General features: G+C 39.5%; 1 protein-coding gene across 33 annotated transcripts in view; it reads left to right on the top strand.

Annotated features, from left to right (window-relative positions):
- Nucleotides 1–1288: 1288 nt before the first annotated feature.
- The window catches only part of RIMS2 (regulating synaptic membrane exocytosis 2), a 583728-nt gene continuing 564244 nt past the window's right edge, over nt 1289–20772 (top strand). For 9 of the 33 annotated variants that reach the window (XM_078072149.1, XM_078072105.1, XM_078072101.1 and 6 more), the window contains exon 1: nt 1297–1785. In XM_078072149.1, the coding sequence (XP_077928275.1) occupies nt 1610–1785 (176 nt within the window). In that variant the 5' untranslated portion in view covers nt 1297–1609. Of the gene's footprint in view, nt 1786–20772 lie in introns of all 33 variants that reach the window. The other 24 variants (XM_078072125.1, XM_078072106.1, XM_078072122.1 and 21 more) reach the window with 7 other exon arrangements.

Raw genomic sequence — 20772 nt, 5'->3', positions numbered from 1 at the left:
ACGCATTCTTGGCCAAAAGCCCTCAGTTTTCCAGAACTTCCTCATCCTCCCCTCCCCAACCCCCACCTCCTGCACAGGGTTCCTGGTCCTCGACATCACCTGCACTCCCTACTTGCTCATAGCTCCCTCTCCCTCCTTTTAAGGAACCCTGGAGAGCCCCCTCACCCCCGGCACCCAAGGGGACCCTTCTTCCAGGACCCCACCCACGACACCTGGGGAGCCCCTCCACGCACTCCCTCTTACACCTCCAAGCCCGACACCTGGACATCCTCTCCCTTATTCCGAACAGTTCCCTCCTTTCTAAAACCAGAAGTGCCCCCACTTCCCAGTCACACCCCATCTCCTCCCCTGCCCCCAGGCTCCCACTCCTTTACCGCCCGACCCGACCCCCAGGGCGCCCCCATCTACCAAGGCTCACTCTTCGCCCCGACTCTCGACTCCTCAGGCACCCCCTCACAGGCTCTAGTTCTCCAGCCACCCCCCCCGAAAACTCGCTCCCCACCCCACCTCCCCGCCCGCCCCCAGCCCACAGGTCGCGCTCGGGAGGGGTGCTCGCCGTGCCCTGGCCTGGGCGGCCGGGAGGTGACGCGGCCCCCGCGGGAGGAGCCCGGGAGGCGGAGGGGCGGAGGAGGCGCTGGCGGCGGCACCGAGCGGCGGCGGCAGCAGCGGCGCAGGGAGTCGGCCCTCGGCGCCGACTCCAGGGACCCAAGGGGCGGCGGCGGCTGAGGGTCCGCCGGCAGGCGCGTGATAAGGAAGCACCAGCGCCCGACCCTGCTACGCGTCGGAGCTCGCTCGGATCCGGGCGTTGGCAGCCGATGGGCCCCGGGAATCTCCGCCGCGAGCCCTTGTCATCCCTTCCTCGCTTTCGCGTCTCCGCTCTAGCTCGGAGCGGTCTCCGGCGGCCGTCCTCGGCCCCGCGGCCCTTTCCCGGCTGTTTCTGGAGGGGTCCTCCCTCCGCGGCGCCTGGAAGCCCAGTGACGCGTCAGTCGGCGGGACAGCTGAGCTGCTTCTCTGGGAAATTAGCCCCTGTTTCCTTACTACCCTCTCGGCTCCCGCCCCGGCGCCCCTCCGGCTGGCAGGACGCTGCCTCCCAGCGCCTGGAGCGAGTCCCCGGGACTCCCCCAGGGGGCTACTTCGCAGCTTACCCCTTTCCCCTCCGCGGCGGCGCGCGCCCCCGCCGGACACACTCGCGCCCCGGCCGGCGCGCCGCCCTCCCGCCCGCTCCTTCCAGTCACCCCACCCTTAGCCGTCCCCGCCACCTTACTCCACCACCCTCCCCCGCCGCTCCGCGCACACCGCGTCCCGGCCCGGCCTCCCGCTCTCTCTGCCAAACCGCTCACTTGCCAGCCCTTCGCCCCCGGGAAGAAGAAACATTTCCCGGAGCGCACTCCTCAGCCCTCACTACCCCCGCGCTCGCCCTCTCGCCCGCCCCCCCGCCCCGGCTCTTTCTTTCTTGGGGGAGGGGGGCTGTCGCCTCGGATTGAAGGCCATTGATTTGTATGTATTTGTCCCAGCGCCGGAGGCTGCCCCAGCCGCCCGCGCGGGTGCCGCCGCCGCCGCCAGTGGAGTTGCCTCCCTGCTTCCCTAGGGTGGTTAAGCTCCACCAAACATGTCGGCTCCTGTCGGGCCGCGGGGCCGCCCGGCTCCCACCCCGGCGGCTTCTCAGCCGCCCCTGCAGCCCGAGATGCCCGACCTCAGCCACCTCACGGAGGAGGAGAGGAAAATCATCCTGGCCGTCATGGATCGGCAGAAGAAAGAAGAGGAGAAGGAGCAGTCGGTGCTCAAGTAAGGACCCGGCTCCATCTTCCCGCCTCTCTCCCTCCCCTCCGCCCCCACGGCCGCTGCCCTGCGGCCGCCTGCGCGCCGGGGATCGCCGCCCTCCCTCCAGCCGGCGGCGCCTGGGCCACGAGGGTTGCGGCCGGCGCCGGCCGCCGGGGCTGCTTTCTGGGTGTCAGAGTGCGGGGGTGTGTGTCGGGGAGGGAGGGCGCCGAGGCCGGTTGAGATGAGGATGGCGAGCCCTTGGACGCTGTAATTTTCCCGGGCGTCCTTCCGGCTTCCCCCGCGGGCCAGTTGGGCTCCAGGGCCCCCACGGGGCTGAAGCTGAACCCAGGCTCTGCGCGTCCCCTCTCCTTTCCAGCCGCCCCCGTGCGGAGGCAGTGACTGGGGCAGTGAATCCAATATGGCCGTGCACAGGTGCTCCCCGGCCGGGACCCGGGCGAAGGCGCGCCGCCGGGGATGCGGGCGCAGCCGGAGCGCCTCGTCCGGCGTTTCCGCAGGGCGGCTCTGCCTCCAACGCGGAGACGAGCAGAGCTGCCCACGGTCGCTGCGGGCAGGAGGGCGGCGGTGCAGGCGAGGGGCCTAAGCTCTGGCATGTCTCGGGTGGGTGTGCGGCCGCCGCCATCTTCCAGCCCCTCCCCCTCGGCGGGTTCTAACACCCTGCACTCTGCTGCTCTTTCTGTTTGCAACTAGTAAATCTGTTTAATCCTGAAGAGACTCTGAAGAGGCTCCCTTTCCTACCATTACTGCAGTTTGGGATGCTTCCTACCTTGCGAAGTTCTAGTACTCGTGTTCATAGTGTAGGCAGCCGGGATTTTGACGAGGGTGGGATAGTAAAAGCAGCACCCAGGCATCGGTTTAGCGCTGTGTAACTTCAGCACCAGGGAACTGTCCAGACAAATACAGCTTCGAGACTCCTTTTCTTTCAGTCTAGCAAAGAGATTTGTTTCTACAGGTTTGCTTTTAAATGTTTTATGGGCATTTGATTTCTCAGTTACTGTATGAAAGAGATTGTGCAGAAGACGCGTAACCTTTTTATGTTTTTCCAACTCAACTTTTTTCTTTTTACTTGAATTATTTACTAAGAGATTAACTTGTATAGTTTATATGTTAAAGGTGGGATGGTTCTTCTGCGTGTTATCAAATACACTTTTCCCATATTCTCCACAGAAACACACAATTGAAAGAGTAGAGTTCCTCTATGAAGGAACTAGTACATGACCTCTAATCATGTAAATTTTAAAAACAGGTTGTTCAGTTCAGTATTCTTTAATACACTTATAAAGAAAAAAGTTTCTGTCTATACATACATATTTTCATATTTTAATGAAAAATACTATAAATTGTGATAACAAATGTATCAAATATCTGAGAAAAATACAATTTCTCAAAAAATATTGAAGCACTAAGAGAGCAAATGTTCCTGACATATTAACTGGAATAAAGAAGAATTACTTTTTCAAAGCTAATTTCTGGGTTTGGAGACTTGTTTGGGAATATGATTTATTAGTAGGCTTGGGAAATGAAAAACGGTTAAGAGATTAAGTAGCTTATTTTAACTAATGGAGGAATAAAGCATTATTTTTAAAAGCTTTATGAGCATTCTACTCACTTTGCTTTAACTATATATACTGACAATACCAAGCTTTTGATAACTTAGAGTGTGATATTTAGATATATGAATCTATACTTTTTACTATAATTGCAATAAAATTAGTGGTGCCAAAATGATGTCAAATAAAATGTAGTTTTATTTCTTTGACCCACATATTTAAATGTACAATGTGTTTTTATTTCTTTGTAGTATGCTAAATCGTAGTATTTACTGGCTAGTTCACTCTTGTGCTGATATATAGAAATGTAAATGAACTTTTGAATACTAAATTAAGAATTACTCAGAGTAACCAGTATATTACATTAGGAAAATGTTGTGAAAGGTTTTTTCACGTAGGTATATTACATACATTACATTTCTATGTAAACCTACATACTATGCAAATACATATAATGTTCATGCATTCATAATTGCACAGTTTAGGTAAAAACATTCTCTAAACATACACTCATACAGTCTATGATATTACATTGATGAAAAATCTGTTCATATTTATTTTAAATATCTTTTTGCATTTCTACCTAATAGTCTTGGAAGGAGTCATACCTCAAAGTGGCCTACATGGTTTCAGAATTATTTTTATATTCATTTTAACAAGAAGTTTTTTGGAGGTTAAAGCATAAAACATTTAATTTTAAATGTTGTTTAAAAATGTTTTTGGCTTTTGTAATAAAGTAAGATGAGGCAAGGAAAATGAGGAAGAGAATAGACTTTATGATAGAATTATAATAAAGATAGTTTTGAAGAATTTTATAATTTATTAAGTAATATTATATTGGGTATTAAGTTATAAATACTATGTATAAGAAAAAATAATACTAGTATTCTTCAATGATTACTATTTCTCATTAAGTTTTAGGGACTGTTCATCCGGTCAAGACTATATTATCCTTTGTTTTTCTTTAGTGATGTCCATTTAATTGCATGTTAACATCTATTCTGAGAGAAGGTCATGGGCAGAGAGAAGCTGAAAATCAAATTCATGTCTGCTGCTTGTAACAACTATATTAGAAGATAAGTTTGATGTGTGAAAAACTGAAACCATTGGATGAAAATATTTTCATACTAAGTATTCATACAGAGTGGGGTGTGCATACCAAAGTACATCACAAGATGATATGTTGGAGTACAGGAAGAGAATATTAAAACTTCTATTTCTATTTGAAAAAGAAATTAAGTTTTACTGATATTTAATATATAGTTTGACAATATTAAGATACATATAATTTGTGAATAAATATGCACGTATTAAGAAGTTCATGCCTGAGATATTTTTAATGAGAGAGGTGAGCAATCAAAGGAGATTGAGACCACTATTGAGACCATTACTATAGTAATCTCTCTCTTTGGGAAGAGATTAATTAAGAACTATTTATATTTAATTATTAGCAATTTCTTCAAAGCCTTGCTGAACATCCACATACTCAAGAAATCTTCTGTCACCATCAAGTAATTTCATTTTACATGGACTTGAGATACTAAAAGTTTGGAAGCATTTTTATATCTCAGTAGATCCCTCAATAGATCAGTAGTTACTTTTTTTATCCTTACATGAAAATCCTTTTATAGTTTTAGTTTTGATAACTCAATCTACTGGTAAAATCTATAATGTTCTTTTACTTATTAATATTTATAAGCCTTGTCTTTCAAGATTGTAAGCTTCTTGAGGGCAAGAATAAAAATGTACTCTTCTTTGAAGTTTCTGTTTTGCAGCATCTTTAACACCTACACATATTAGGTACCTAATAAGTAATGTTGCTATGACTTGTGGTAATGTTAATGAGGCAGATTACAAATTTTGTTGGGAAAATGAAGAATAATTTCTTTGAAAGAAAAGCATAATTTATTAAGTTTGTATTTTTCAGTGAGGTTTTGTTGTTGTTGTGGTATTGTGAAAAAAATGCATGAGAAAAGCAAAACCACTGAAATCAATAGAAAAGTATTCATTCTGTAAATATTTACTGAGTTTCTACTAGTGCATATTATAGTCTTTCAGATGACGGTTTTTTTTATATCAAATTAGAAATTATATTTCTTGATGTATAAATTATCTTTTTATTCTTAGTTTGGATTTTCTGTTAATGTCAAAGAGATAATTTACTCCCCCAATAAAGGAAGACAATGAGTAAAAGTTTCATGATAGATCAGAGTGACAATTTAACTTACATTTAAACATAGATGAGCAGTTCTAGATTTTTAAAAATAATTTAAGAGTATTTTTCAAAGTCAATTTATAAGCTTCTTTATTTAATGGATAATATATACCTATAGTACAAAATTTCTTAGCTGTGTTTTTCCCCAAGCTAGAGGCAACTACTCTTGCCAGTTTATTGTAAACCATTCTAGAAATATTCTATATGTAGGAGTAGATATGTGTGTACATCACACATATGTATGTGTATGTGTGTATGTGTGTGCACACAGATGTATGGATGTATATGTGTACATATAAAGAACACAAATGTGTACTGCAGTTTACTTTTTAGGAGATCAGTTCCACACCCATTAATATATAGTTTTCTCATTCATTTTAATGGCTGCATAATATCTCATTTTGTGAATACTCTGTAATTTCTTTAACTAGAACCATATTTTTGGATATTTAGGTTGATTCTAATTATTTTGCCATTAGAAACAGCACTGTGATAAATATCTTTGTACATATATCATTTCCTATGTGTGTGAATGTATCTTTGGAATAAATTCCTAGAAATGCATTGTTGGGTCAAAAGGTCAGTGTATTTTAAATTTTAATAAATATTGCCAAATTTACTTTCATAGAATAAGTATGCATAAGTGACATAAACTAGGGAGACTCCTACATCCTTTCCAATTCAGTGTGTGATAATCTTTGCCAATATTTTGGTGAAAAATATGCCATTGTAGATTTAATTGAAGTTTTCTTATTATCAGTGAGGCTGAGAGCCTTTTACATTTGTTTAAAGTCTTATTTTTCTGTTGGTTATTTTTAGTGATTTGTAGAAGCTCTTTTTATTGTCATTTGTTTTATGACCTTTTTTTATTGGTCAGGATTTTTTAAAAAATGTGTTTGAATTTATTACTTTTTTTATGGCTTTGAGGTTTATGATGTAGTTAGAATGATCTTTTTCATTCTAATATTTAAAAAACTACCCTATTGTCTTCTTAGAGCTAAATGAAATTTTAAGAACAAGGCATGTCAAATAATAGATGCAATTTAATCATGAAGACTTTTAAATAAAAATCATTATTGTACACGTAAATAGCCATGGCCATTGTCAAAAATTGAAAACCTATAGTTTCTAAGAATTTAAAATGCATTCTAAAACATTGATTGGCATTTTATGAGACAGTACGTAATAAATTATATATATTCTGTATTTTAAATTAACTAGGACAATTAAATAATATCTTTTTGCTGACAATATATGTTGATAAGGAACTAGTCATACTGTGTGACAAAGAGAGAGGTAATGGAGGCAAGTGTGAGGGACCAGATGGATTTTGACTTGAAACCTTATTTTACTAATTAATAACTGTAAGGTCTTACTTACGTTGTTAAGCACTCTGAGCCCGTGTTTTCTCATCTCTGTTATCTGAATAATAACGCCTACCTTGAAGGATTGTTGTGATCAATATAGACTAAATGTCCTGGCATAAGTAGGTGTGCAACGAATAGTTGTTATTAACTGATTATAGACAACAGTTTCTAGGCCTTAATATTATTATAGCATTCCTGGGTGAAATCTTACCTTTTTTTTTTTTTTAATTGAGACGTTCTCTTCCTTGTCTACTGGGAAGTTAGAAGAATACCTGAAGATTTTTAAGTGACTTCATTAGTTATCTAGAAGGTCAGGGAAGGTGATGAATTGGAAGCAGTTTCCACAGCAAAAACCATTCTTAAAGAGTCTGAAAACTAAGGGGTAGTAGTGAAAATAATACACCAAATTATTGGTTATCAGCAAAATACTGATTGTCTTGGGTGAATGTGAGGAAACTAATTTGTGCAGATTACTCTGTGATTGTCCTTAGATTTGCCTGGGATCAATTTTTTACTCTACTAATAAAAATATGTATTTATTTATTTGTCTTATTCATATTATATCTGAGAACTCAGAGAATCTTATCATGTTAATGGATTCTGAAGAATTATTACAGTTCAGAGTGCTCTTCTCCTTTGCATTGCTTCTCAGATGCACACAATCTTTGTATGACTGCCTCTTTCTCATCTTTCTGACCTTAGCTTCAAGTTTGTGTTCTTGCCTCTTTCTTAAGTAGGTTCTCTTTCTTCTTTTCTACAACATCTTTAATATTTCCCCACTTATGCTTATTAAAATTTACAATTTATTTGTTTATGGTCTGTCTACCTTGCTAGATTATAAACTCCCAGAGAGCAAACACCCTGTCTATCTTGCTCACCATTTCAGTCTCTGCTTCTAACCTAACACAATGCTTTATGCATAGTAGTACTCAAAATTATTAGTTGGGTGAATGAATGAAACATTGGGAATGAGATACTGTGTTCATTTAGGTATACTGATTACTTTCAAGGTGAAATTCAATAATCGAAAAGAAAAAGGTTTGCTTAGGTATTAGTGCCCTTATTTTTGAAATCAACTATAATTTTTAAACATATGTCCAATTTTGCTTATATTGCTCGAAGCAAACTTACAGTATTTGTGTATGATTGCAACTCCTCTTTCTTTCAGATTAAGCACATATCTGTTTTGACTAGAAACCAGAAGAATATTGTGATATGTCATTTTGAAATTTTAATTTGTTTAATATAAGGAATATTTTGCTTTAAAAATTATTACTTTAATTTGGAAGTGTTTGTAAATTTCCAATGTGCTTGAAGAATGAAACTCGACCATTCTCTAACACCATTCACAAAGATAAACTCAAAGTGGATGAAAGACCTCAATGTGAGACAGGAATCCATCAAAATCCTAGAGGAGAACATAGGCAGTAACCTCTTTGACATCGCCCACAGCAACTTCTTTCAAGATACATCTCCAAAAGCTAGTGAAACAAAAGCAAAAATGAACTTTTGGGACTTCATCAAGATAAAAAGCTTCTGCACAGCAAAGGAAACAGTCAACAAAACAAAGAGGCAACCCACAGAATGGGAGAAGATATTTGCAAATGACACTACAGATAAAGGGCTGGTATCCAAGATCTATAAAGAACTTCTCAAACTCAACACCCAAAAAACAAATAATCAAGTCAAAAAGTGGGCAGAAGATATGAAAAGACACTTCTCTGAAGAAGACATACAAATGGCTAACAGACACATGAAAAAATGTTCATCATCATTAGCCATCAGGGAAATCCAAATCAAAACCACATTGAGATACCACCTTACACCAGTTAGAATGGCAAAAATGGACAGGGAAAGAAACAACAAATGTTGGAGAGGTTGTGGAGAAAGGGGAACCCTCTTACACTGTTGGTGGGAATGCAAGTTGGTACAGCCACTTTGGAAAACAGTGTGGAGGTTCCTCAAAAATTTAAAAATAGAGCTACCCTATGACCCAGCAATCGCACTCCTGAGTATTTACCCCAAAGACACAGATGTAGTGAAAAGAAGGGCCATATGCACCCCAATGTTCATAGCAGCAATGTCCGCAATAGCCAAACTGTGGAAAGAGCCGAGATGCCCTTCAACAGATGAATGGATAAAGAAGATGTGGTCCATATATACAATGGAATATTACTCAGCCATCAGAAAGGATGAATACCCAACTTTTACATCAACATGGATGGGACTGGAGGAGATTATGCTAAGTGAAATAAGTCCAGCAGAGAAAGTCAGTTATCATATGGTTTCACTTATTTGTGAAACAAGGAATAGCATGGAGGATATTAGGAGAAGGAAGGGAAGAATGGGGGGGGGGAATTGGAGGGAGAGATGAACCATGAGAGACTATGGACTCTGAGAAACAAACAGGGTTTTAGAGGGGAGGGGGGAGGGGGGATTGGGTAGCCCAGTGATGGGTATTAAAGAGGGCACGTACTGCATGGAGCACTGGGTGTTATATGAAAACAATGGATCGTGGATCACCACATCAAAAACCAATGATGTAATGTATGGTGACTAACATAACATAATAAAATAAAAAAAAAAAATTTCCAATGTGCTTAACAGAGCTGAATGGTAAGTGATGTACAGAATATTTTGGATAGAAACAATTCTCCCCAGAGACAGACAGTCAGAGGCCAACCATAATCATATGAACACATTGAAATATAAAGTGTCATGAAAAAACACAATAAAGGTATTTTTAGTACATCATGACCATAGTAAAAAATATATCAGACTAATCAAGTGAGAGTGTTGTCTCTTTGGTATTTTTAGAGGGTGTCAGACATTTTGTCCTTTTAAATTCTTTTTTTTTAAGATTTTATTCATTTATTTGACAGAGAGGGACACAGCGAGAGAGGGAACACAAGCAGAGGGAGTGGGAGAGGGAGAAGCAGGTTTCCCGCTGAGCAGGGAGCCCGTTGCGGGGCTCGATCCCAGGACCCTGGGATCATGACCTGAGCTGAAGGCAGACGCTTAACGACTGAGCCACCTAGATGCCCTACAAATTTCCTTTTTTGTGTATATTCCTACATCACCTTCTAGGGAATTTTGGAAATGTGAGTGTAGTTTAGGGAAATATAGGAAAGATATTAGCTGTGGAATGACATTGTGGTTGGTGAAGATTCTGTTCCTCTTTATATTAGTGAATTATTGCAGATTTCAGTGTTGTGTTATGAGAGAGAGATAAGTTTTGTTGGATTTTGTGATGGGCAGTTTCAGAAATAGGATTAGAAATAGGATTATAGAAAGGGAAAAGTTAAGAACGGGTCTAGACCCAGGAATGATACAATATTATTTTACCTACTTCTCTCTAGAACTGTTGTTACCTGCCAAAACTGTAGGCAACTAGATAGTCTAAGGCTAAGAATGGACAACTTTTATACAGTTTATGTATTATGAACATGTATTATATCTATGTTATATATACATGTCAGAAAGCTCTAATTTGTATTTTCCATATCATATAGCATATCATCTGGCATTTAGAGTTAAGAACTTATATACAGTTTATAGATTGTAAACATTTAACATTCTTATGTAACACACACAGAATTTGGTCGGTTCTGCTAAACAGAGATGCTGGTTAAATGCCCTTTCAGGCACAGGAGGAAGATGGAACTCTCTATGCACTTAGGCAGCTTTTTTTTTTTTCCCAACTAAGTTTATGTTTAGCTGTAAGGGAAAAATAACTTAGCAGTTTCGTGCATCCTGCAACTAGGCTACTGAGATGCTAAAACTGGGAAAAAAGGTTTATACTAAACAATATAGCTAGAGAACAGAATAACCATAATGGTGGTTTTGGTAAAGGGTTTGCTTCTCAGGCACATATATGAATAATCTGTTTCATCATACATCACATCACACAGAATTCCTTTTGACTAAAAGCTGAAAGAATTAATGCTTTTATTTGCACAAATTTTTTTTTTGTAAAAAATGAATTTTGTAGTGGAAATAGCTAGGTTTTCATCAAAGATTTACATTCCTCTTTCACAGAGTTGTTGCTGCCCAGCTGCCCAGCCCTGGACTACCTTTTCCAGCTTTCCTTGTTTCTAAATGGGTTCATGTGATTAAGTTCTGGCTGATGACTTAACCTCCCCTACCCCGGCCTCCCCCCTCCCACCCCCCCCCCCGCATTAGACTTTATATGAATAAGAGATACATTTCTGTGTTAAGTCACTGATTTTAGGAGTGTATCTATAACTGTGGCTATCTTAAGTAATATCAATTCCCTTATTATCTATTACTTATTTAACTCTGGGAAAGCTTTACTCAGCCATCAGAAAGGATGAGTACTTACCATTTACATTGATGTGGATGGAACTGGAGGGTATTATGCTGAGTGAAGTAAGTCAGTCAGAGAAAGACAGTTATATGATTTCACTCATATGTGGAACATAAGGAACAGGGCAGAGGACCATAGGGGAAGGGAGGGAAAACAGAATGGGAAGTCATCAGAGAGGGAGAAAAACCATGACAGACTCTTAACTCTAGGAAACAAACTGAGGGTTGCTGGAGGGGAGGTGGGTGGGGCGATGGGGTAATTGGGTGACGGGCATTAAGGAGGGCACGTGATGTGATGAGCACTGGGTGTTGTACTCAACTGATGGATTGTTGAATGCTACATCTGAAACTAGTGATGTCCTGTAAGTTGGCTAATTGAATTTAAATTAAAAAACAAAAAAACAACTTTGGGAAAGCTTTAAAGTTCCCATCTGCACTGGTCGACTCCAGAAGTACTTCCGTGGTACTGAACTTTATTACCACAGGTTGATTTCTCTTTAACAATTGTCTGGTCTAAGCTAACTTAAGTCTTAACTCAGCCATAGGATTCTTGAATACAGAATTTACCAGGAAGGGTCTGTTCTATCTGCTTGGTGACAACTGGGCTGTACCCCAACTGGGGATTTGTTATTGAGTGTGCAAGAAGGTACATCTACTGAATCATAAAAGAGATACTTGCTCTGGAAGCAGATACAGGGCACAGACTTCATGATGAGACAGAAAAATTTGCAATCCTCCGATCTATTTTAGAATAAACTGAAGTCTCGTGTTAGAAGTTTTGCAGGTTGAAGGCTATAATGGTTAAATTCCATTTCCGAACTAAAGGTTAGGAAGGTTTATAAAATTGGAAGCGAATTTTATAAGACCAGAAAGAGATATAGTTGAATGTCGTTGAACTTTTATTACTGCATGTTACTTATTTTTTCATTCACCTGTGTAGATCTACTCCTACTCTACGACTTTTCCCTCACTTTGCTGTATACAGTGGGAAGCTGACCTCTATGGATTGCACCAGTGGGCTCTCTTGGTTCTGACTTTCAGTTGGGTTCTGTGTCGTGAGATATCTGTGGTTTGGAGGGAAGGAGGACAGTGAGTTCATATTATTTGTTCCCAGGGTTCCTTCAGAGCAGGACTTTGCAGTTGGTTGTGTCTTTCTACTGAAAACAACAGTCCCATCTGCTGGCCCTCTTAGTATAACTACTTTCTTCTGGTTCTGGAAGTTGCTTTTCACTGTTGCCAGGCCCCCATACTGCTTGTTGGTTTCCTTAAACCCCGCCCACACCTTTGTAAAATAGTCTCTTTATTAAACACTAGTTATGCAGTTTGGATATGCCATCTGTTTGCTGGATACACTGTGGTTCAGTAAAAATTTATTGGGATTGTGAATGTGAATGGACCATGACCTGAGGTATTCACAATCTAGTTTCTTCAATGTATCCACAGTAATCTTTTAATGAATCCCTCTGTATGTCATGTTCTTTAATTCTTTTTTTTTTCTTTAATTCTTTGATTATGCACATGACCTTACTCTTTACCTGGTGAGCAGTTTTGTGCCCACCTCCATTGCCCTGAAGAGATACAGTCCTTTGATACATTTGTTAGCTGTCTCTTCTCTCAATTGTTATAGCATTTTGTATATAACTATTTTATAATGTTTCTGATATGCAACAGTAGGTACTAATCTCTACTTTCTCCTTGGTATCATTGGTTTCTTTGAAGTCATGGGCCAAGTTTAATCATCTTTTTATGCTCAGGGCAGTACCAGGCACATAGTTGTTAGCCAATAAACCTTTGTTAATAAAGCTTGGTGTGTGTGTGTGTGTGTGGGGGGATCATTCTAATTTCCTTCTTCTCCCTTAGCTCTCAAATATAATCAGTTACCAAATCCTGTCATTATTATCTCCCAAAGATCTTTGAAATCTGTCGCCTCTTCAGCCCCTACACAATCTTATGAGATACTTAGCTATTTTCTCATTTTTATGGATGAAAAAAATGCAGACTCAAGTTGTATGCTCAAAGTTTTCAGTAGGGAGCCAGGATTTTAACCTAAACAGTCATATTCTAGAATTTGCACTTTTAATAACTACACTTTATTATATTATAGTTATTGTCTTACTTTAAAACTCTTTTCTAATAGATTTTAGAGAAAGGACTGTCTTTGCAGTGGGTGGTCCATTGTGACTGGATATAAATGTTTTCTGAATGAATAATTAAGCCTGGCACTGTGTAACAGTGGATAGCAGCTGATACCTTAAGAAGTGATTATCTTTGGAATTTAGTGGACACATTTGCAAGAAGTTTCATTGTTACCTCTCTTGGACATGAGAGCTATTGGTTATGGTGCATGGATTAATTAAACTAACAATCAAGCATATGTTTTTAACAATACATGAAATCAGTGAGGACAAAATATAATACCTACTTCAGAAGTTATTATGTGGATTAATTGAGTTTACATTTGTAAAGCTCTTAGAAGAGTTTCTAGCACATAGTAAATACAAATGTTTGTTAAATAAGTAAATAGCTAGAAGAGGAAAGCATTGGTAACTATAGAGGATATCAGTCCAGTTTATCATCAGTAAATACTTTTATGAACACTCAGTTTTTTAATTCCTGAAAGAACATTGCTACTTTCTTTAATAAAGTAAGACCTAGATCTTCCAAGGTTTAAATAGTATTCTTTCTATTAGTTTTCTACTACTAACAAAATTAGAGGCTTGAAACAACACACATTTATTATCTCTCAGTTCTGTAGGTCAGAAGTCTATTGTGGGTCTCACTGCACTAAAATGAAAGGAATTGGCTGCATTTCTTCCTGGAAGCTAGAGGGGGGATGTTTCCTTGCTCATTTGGATTGTTGAAAGAATTCACTTCCTTGAGGTTATAGGACTGAGTTAGAGGCCTGTTTCCTGATGGCTGTCAGCTGGATGCTGTTCTAATGTCCTAGAGTCTTCTTTCTGGTGCTTGCACATAGCCTCCTACCACTTGGAACCAGTAATGGGGTGTTGAATCTTTCTCCTGATGCCATCTCTAGCCCTTCTTCTGTCATTGCATCTCTCTCTGCCTATAGGAGGGAAAGATTTTTCTCTTTTAAGTACTCATGTGATTAGATTGGGTCCACGCAGATATTCCAGAATAATCTTCCCATCTTAACCACATCTGTAAACTCCCTTTTGCTGTGTAAGGATATGCATTTACATGTTCTTGGAATTTGAATGTGAACATCTTTGGGAGGCCATTATTCTCCTTATATTTTTCTAGTAAGTGCCACTAGATACAAGTTTGGATATATGTTTTTTATAAAGTAGACCTTGTACTACTATTGTTTTTTTTAAATATGTTTGTATTCAATGATACAAATTCCAAAATGATATCTCTGAAGTAATATTTTATAATGCACTTTTCCACAGGTTTATAATACCTTATTTCCCTCAAATCACTCACAATCTGCTCTTCATTTTTAAATTTATTTAACAATTTCCTCCTGAATGAAAATTTTGGCTTATCTGGAGTTGGGGTAGGAGGATTAGGGGCAAAGAGTGTGAATTATTCTGGGCTCTATGCAGAAGGAGAATGTATGTACTCTTCCTAAGTAGTCATTTTAGTTAATACTTGGGTTTATTTTTATAGAGGGAGGAGTAATTTTGCCATATGATTAGGTAGTGAGAAGTTATTGAAATGTTTCCAAATGCGGTATTTTCATTATCTGATAGTCATTTTTAAGATTCAGCATAAACTTTATTCACAGTATGAGTAAATAAAGATTTGGACTTAAATCTTTTGACAAGATTACAGTTTCTCTTGCATGTTTGGTCAAAGAACCTTGTCTTACCCTGCAATGAGTCTGCCTTCATGTATTTTTTTTTTTCTTATGATGATTAGCTAAGAAGTCTGAATGAATGAAAAGATATAGTGTATATTATGACAAACTTTATGTCAGTGTTTAAAATATAACTTAGTTTATATTATAACTTGGTTTAACTTAGGCAATAAAACGTTAAAAGTAGCTATGAAATAAAGTAGAAAAAGAACCCAAGGTTGTCCTTCAAAATTACTAACATAAATCCGTGTCTCAGTATATAGTTGTATATGTTAGGATAGACTAGATGTCAGAGTCCAGTCAGGAGACAGAAACTACAGTAGTAATTTGAACAGGAAAACTTTAATATAAAGGATTATTAACCTGTAGCTGGGAGCAGGCACCTCTTTTAATGCTGAGGCTGAGTACCCAAGGAAGGAACAAATTTGGAAGAGATCCCTTTCCCCCAAGGCTAAAGCTGAGATTCAGCCCTTGTCAGAGGGTGTGGCTATGGCCCAGGGAGCTGCCACACGCTGGGGCAGGCAAGCTGGAAATCATCTGTGAGGGTGTTGGTAGGGCTTGCAGAGAAGCTGGCTGGAGTTCCCGGGGAACTCGCCGGGAAGCCACCTATGGGGTGCCTGCTGGGGTGCTACTGAAAGTGACGGAAAGATGCCCACTGGGGTGCCAGGGAAACATATTAGGAGGGTGAATGCCACTGGTGTCCTGGAAACTCCTGGCAGCCAGGAACACAGAAAATAACAAGGAAGCATCCAGAACCAGAAAGAGAAGCCCCTTCTTCCTTTAACGCTGCTCTGGCTCCCTCTGCCGACAGAGCTTAACACTGTGCCAACTGGTGAAAGACAAATGGCTACCGAGTCCAGGTCCAGTATCACAACAGGACAAAGAAGGGTGGATTTGGGGCTGAGAGACAGTATATTTATAAATTCATAAACTATGCTCTCCCTAAATATCAGTAGCTTAAAACAATATAGGTTTGTTTCCTTTTCACACTGTATGTTTTCTCTGGGGCACTTTGGGTCTCTGTGTCATCCTCATTCTGGGACAGGCCGAGGGAGAAGCTATCTGGAACATTGAGAGCAAAGGAAAAGAGACACTGTGGTCAGCTGCAAGCTGTCTCTTCAAGTTTCCTCTCAGAAATATATATAAAAGTTGTGCTCACATTTCACTGGCCCAAGCAAGTTCCTGACTGTGCCTCACTCAGGGTAGAGTAGTACAGTCCTACCATGTATGGAAGGAAAATCAGGAATGTTTGTCGAAAAATATAATTACTACAAGATGGACGGGATTGGTAATAGAAAATTTGCACTCCCTAGGATAATTACTTATATTTCTCCCTCTGAAATTTTTTTTTTTAAGATTTTATTTACTTATTTGACAGAGAGAGACACAGCGAGAGCGGGAACACAAGCAGGGGGAGTGGGAGAGGGAGAAGCAGGCTTCCCGCGGAGCAGGGAGCACGATGCGGGGCTCGATCCCAGGAACCTGGGATGATGATCTGAGCCCAAGGCAGCCGCTTAACGACTGAGCCACCCAGGCACCCCCTCCCTCTGAAATTTTATTTGCTTTGTAGTTTTAATAAATTTTAGTGAAAAGTAGCATCAAAATAAAAGTTGATGGTGTTCTTAGCTTCTGGGTCAGGAACCTCAAACCAGATCGTGAACTTAGTCATTTGTATGAAACAGTGAAGCTGTAAACAATTTAAGCAGCAGGAAATATATTTTTTTGAAGGTTAGATACAGACTTTATTTTTAAATTTTGCATTAAAAATTTTACATTAACTTATGCTGACATGATGTTACATGCAGTATGAAATGTCTTTATGTAGAAAAAGGTTTTGGTATTTTTATCATAGGGTTAAAGTGACACTATGTAAATGAAAGTACCTTTGAGTTATAAATCGCTATAACATGCTAATTATTACAATCACAATAGCCATCAATGTTATCATTATAATTAGCCATTTAAAATAATATTTATTTATTTATTTTTTTTGATGGTCTTTTTTTTTTAAAGATTTTATTTATTTATTTGACAGAGAGAAAGAGAGTGAGAGAGGGAACACAAGCAGGGGGAGTGGGAGAGGGAGAAGCAGGCTTCCCACTGAGGAGGGAGCCTGGTGCGGGGCTCGATACCAGGACTCCAGGATCATGACCTGAGCCGAAGGCAGACACTTAACGACTGAACCACCCAGGTGCCTCTAAAATAATATTTAAAGGAAAGAATTGAAAATTGGATTTTGCTGCTGTAGGCTCATTTAAATAGATCAGTATTGAGGTCTTTATTGATCTCAGATCATTTGAATTTTTATTAAAAAGATTTAAATGGGACTGTTGCCAGAAGGAGGTTTACACATGAAAAATCTGATCATGTCACTCTTTTGCTTAAAATATCTGTGTCTCCCCATTGCTACCTGCACGTAGCCTTTAACTGGAGTCCTTCCTCTGAATGATAGTACACACAAATGATGAAAATTATTTTCTTACTTCTCCCAGGATGGGTATATAGCTACTACCATACTGGGATGCATTAGAGATAAATTAATTTGTTAAATACAATGGATGCTTTAGGACTTTACAGCATAATTCTCTTTCAGATTTCTGGTTGATGAAGGCTGGTGAGAGTATACAGTTCTTAGTACGGCAAACAAGACCTGTTGTGATCTGTCCCGTTTACTATTTGTAGTCTTGTTTTTTCCCCTTCTACCATATATTTTAGCTGACTAGTTACATTCCTTTACTTAGTGATTCCTAACCTCTTTCATGTCATGCTACACACAGAAAAGAATAATAGACATGTATGTCATGTTGAGGTAAACTGGAAAAGATTTGGGGACATCTATATGGGATTTTGTGAAAAAAATAAATGACATTTTCTCACCACATTAATAAAACAAAGGATAAGAACCATATGATCCTTTCAATAGATGCAGAAAAAGCATTTGACAAAGTAGAATATCCATTCATGATAAAAACCCTTGACAAAGTAAGGTTAGAGGGATCATACCACAACTTAATAAAGGCCATATATGAAAAACCCACAGCTGGTATCATCCTTAGTGGGGAAAAACTGAGAGCTTTTCTGCTATGGTCATGAATAAGACAGGAATGTTCACTCTCACCACTGTTATTTAACATAGTACTGGAAGTCCCAGCCTCAGCAATCAGAAAACACAAAGAAATAAAAGGCATCCAGATCTGCAAGGAAGAAGTCAAACTTTCACTATTTGCATATGACATGGTACACTATGTAGAAAACCCGAATGGCTCCACTAAAAAATTGCTAGAATTTACGAATTCAGTAAAATTGCAGGATACAAAAATCAGTGCACAGAAATCTCTTACATTTCTATACACCAGTAATGAAGCAGCAGACAGAGAAATCAAGGAATCAGTCCCATATATAATTGCACCAAAAATCATAAGATACCTGGGAATAAACCTAACCAAAGAGGTAAAAGATCTGTACTCTGAAAACTGTGGAACACTGATGAAAGAAATTTAAGAGGACATAAAGAAATGGAAAGACATTCCATGCTCATGGATTGGAAAAACAAATATTGTTAAAATGCCTATATTACCCAAAGCAACCTACACATTTAATGCAATCTCTATCAAAATACCACCAGCATTTTTCACAGAGTTAGAACAAACATCCAAAAATTTGTACAGAACCACAAAAGACCCCAAATAGCCAAAGCAATCTTTATAGGCATCACAATTCTGGACTTCAAGTTATATTCCAAAGCTGTAGTGATCAAGACAATGTGGTAGTGGCAAAAAAACAGACATGTAGATCAATGGAACAGATTAGAAAACTCGGAAATGAATCCACAACTGTATGGTCAACTAATCTTGACAAAGCTTAAAAGAATATCCAATGGAAAAACGAGAGTCTCTTCAACAAATGGAGTTGGGAAAACTGGACAGCAACATGCCAAAGAATGAAACTGGACCACTTTCTTATACCATACACAAAAATAAATTCCAAATGGATAAAAGACCTAAATGTGAGGCAGGAAACCATCAAAATCCTAGAGGAGAACATAGGCAATGAATTCTTTGACATTGGCCGTAGCAACTTCTTACTAGATATGTCTCCTGAGGCAAGAGAAATAAAAGCAAAAATGAACTACTGGGACTTCATCAAGATAAAAAGCTTCTGCACAGCAAAGAAAACAATCAACAAAACTAAAAGGCAACTTACGGAATGGGAGAAGATATTTGCAAATGACATATCAGATAAAGGGCTAGTATCCAAAATCTATAAAGAACTTATCAAGCTCAACACCTAAAAACCAAATAGTCCAGTTAAGAAATGGGCAGAAGACATGAATAAACATTTTGCCAAAGAAGACATACAGATGGCCAACAGACACATGAAAAGATGCTCAACATCACTGATGATGAGGGAAATACAAATCAAACTACAATGAGATATCACCTTATACCAGTCAGAATGGTTAAAATTGACGATACAGGGAACAACAGGTGTTGGTGAGGATGTGGAGAAAGAGGAACCTTCTTACACCTGTGTTGGTGGGCATGCATACTGGGGCAGCCACTGTGGAAAATAGTATGGAGGTTCCTCAAAAAGTTAAAAAATAGAAGTACCTACGATCCACCAATTGCACGACTAGGCATTTACCCAAAGGATACAAAAATACTGATTGGAAAGGATACATGCACCCTGATGTTTATAGCAGCATTATCAACAACAGCCAAATTATGGAAAGAGCCCAAATGTCCATTGACTGATGAATGGAAAAAGAAGATAGGGTGTGTGTGTGTGTGTGTGTGTGTGTGTGTGTGTGTGTGTGTAATGGAATATTACTCAGCCATAAAAAGAATGAAACCTTGCCATTTGCAGCGACATGATGGAGCCAGAGAGTATTATGCTAAATGAAGTAAGTCCGTCACAGGGGCACCTGGGTGGCTCAGTTGGTTAAGCATCTGCCTTCAGCTCAGGTCATGATCTGGGGGTCCTGGGATTGAGTCTCACATTGGGCTCCCTGCTCATTGGGGAACCTGCTTCTCACTCTCCCTCTGCCGCTCCCCCTGCTTGTGTTTTCTCTCTCTCTGTCAAATAAATAAATAAAAATCTCAAAGAAAAAGAAATAAGTCAGTCACAGAAAGACAAATACCATATGATTTCACTCATATGTGGAATTTAAGAAACAAAACAAATGAGCATAGGGGGAAAAGAGAGGAACACCAAGAAATAGACTTTAGATTTAGAGAAAAAAAAATCACGTTTTCTATTACATAATTATAAGCAAAACAAAATGCAGGCTATTATGGAAGATAATAAATGTTGAATTGTAAAACCTTTTAAATAATATCCTTCAACATCTAAAATGAGAAACTTAGCTGGCTTCTATGAGCATACTTTTTATCACATTTATATACTTATTTTTGAAACATATATACATAATTCCTGATCAAGACTGTTTAATGATGATCTCTTCAAATTCTTGTTGCTCACTATTGACAAGAAACTGTACAAGTAGTTGGTAGCAAATTGCAAGAAAGAACTTCTTTTTCTCTTTGGTTGATGGAAATTCCTTTTATGCTATTAATCTTGAAAATTCACTCTCTTTAAATTTTACTTTAGTGGTGGTAACATTTAACTGCTTGCTCTTCCTTTTCTTTCATTGGCAAATGTAATGTTGGAATTTCTTCCCATAATGTGAATGGATTTCAAATCCAATTGAAATTT

The sequence above is a fragment of the Halichoerus grypus genome, chromosome 5, assembly GCF_964656455.1.
Source record: "Halichoerus grypus chromosome 5, mHalGry1.hap1.1, whole genome shotgun sequence".
Taxonomy (NCBI): Eukaryota; Metazoa; Chordata; class Mammalia; order Carnivora; family Phocidae; genus Halichoerus; species Halichoerus grypus.
This window is presented reverse-complemented; position numbering and strand designations above follow the sequence as displayed.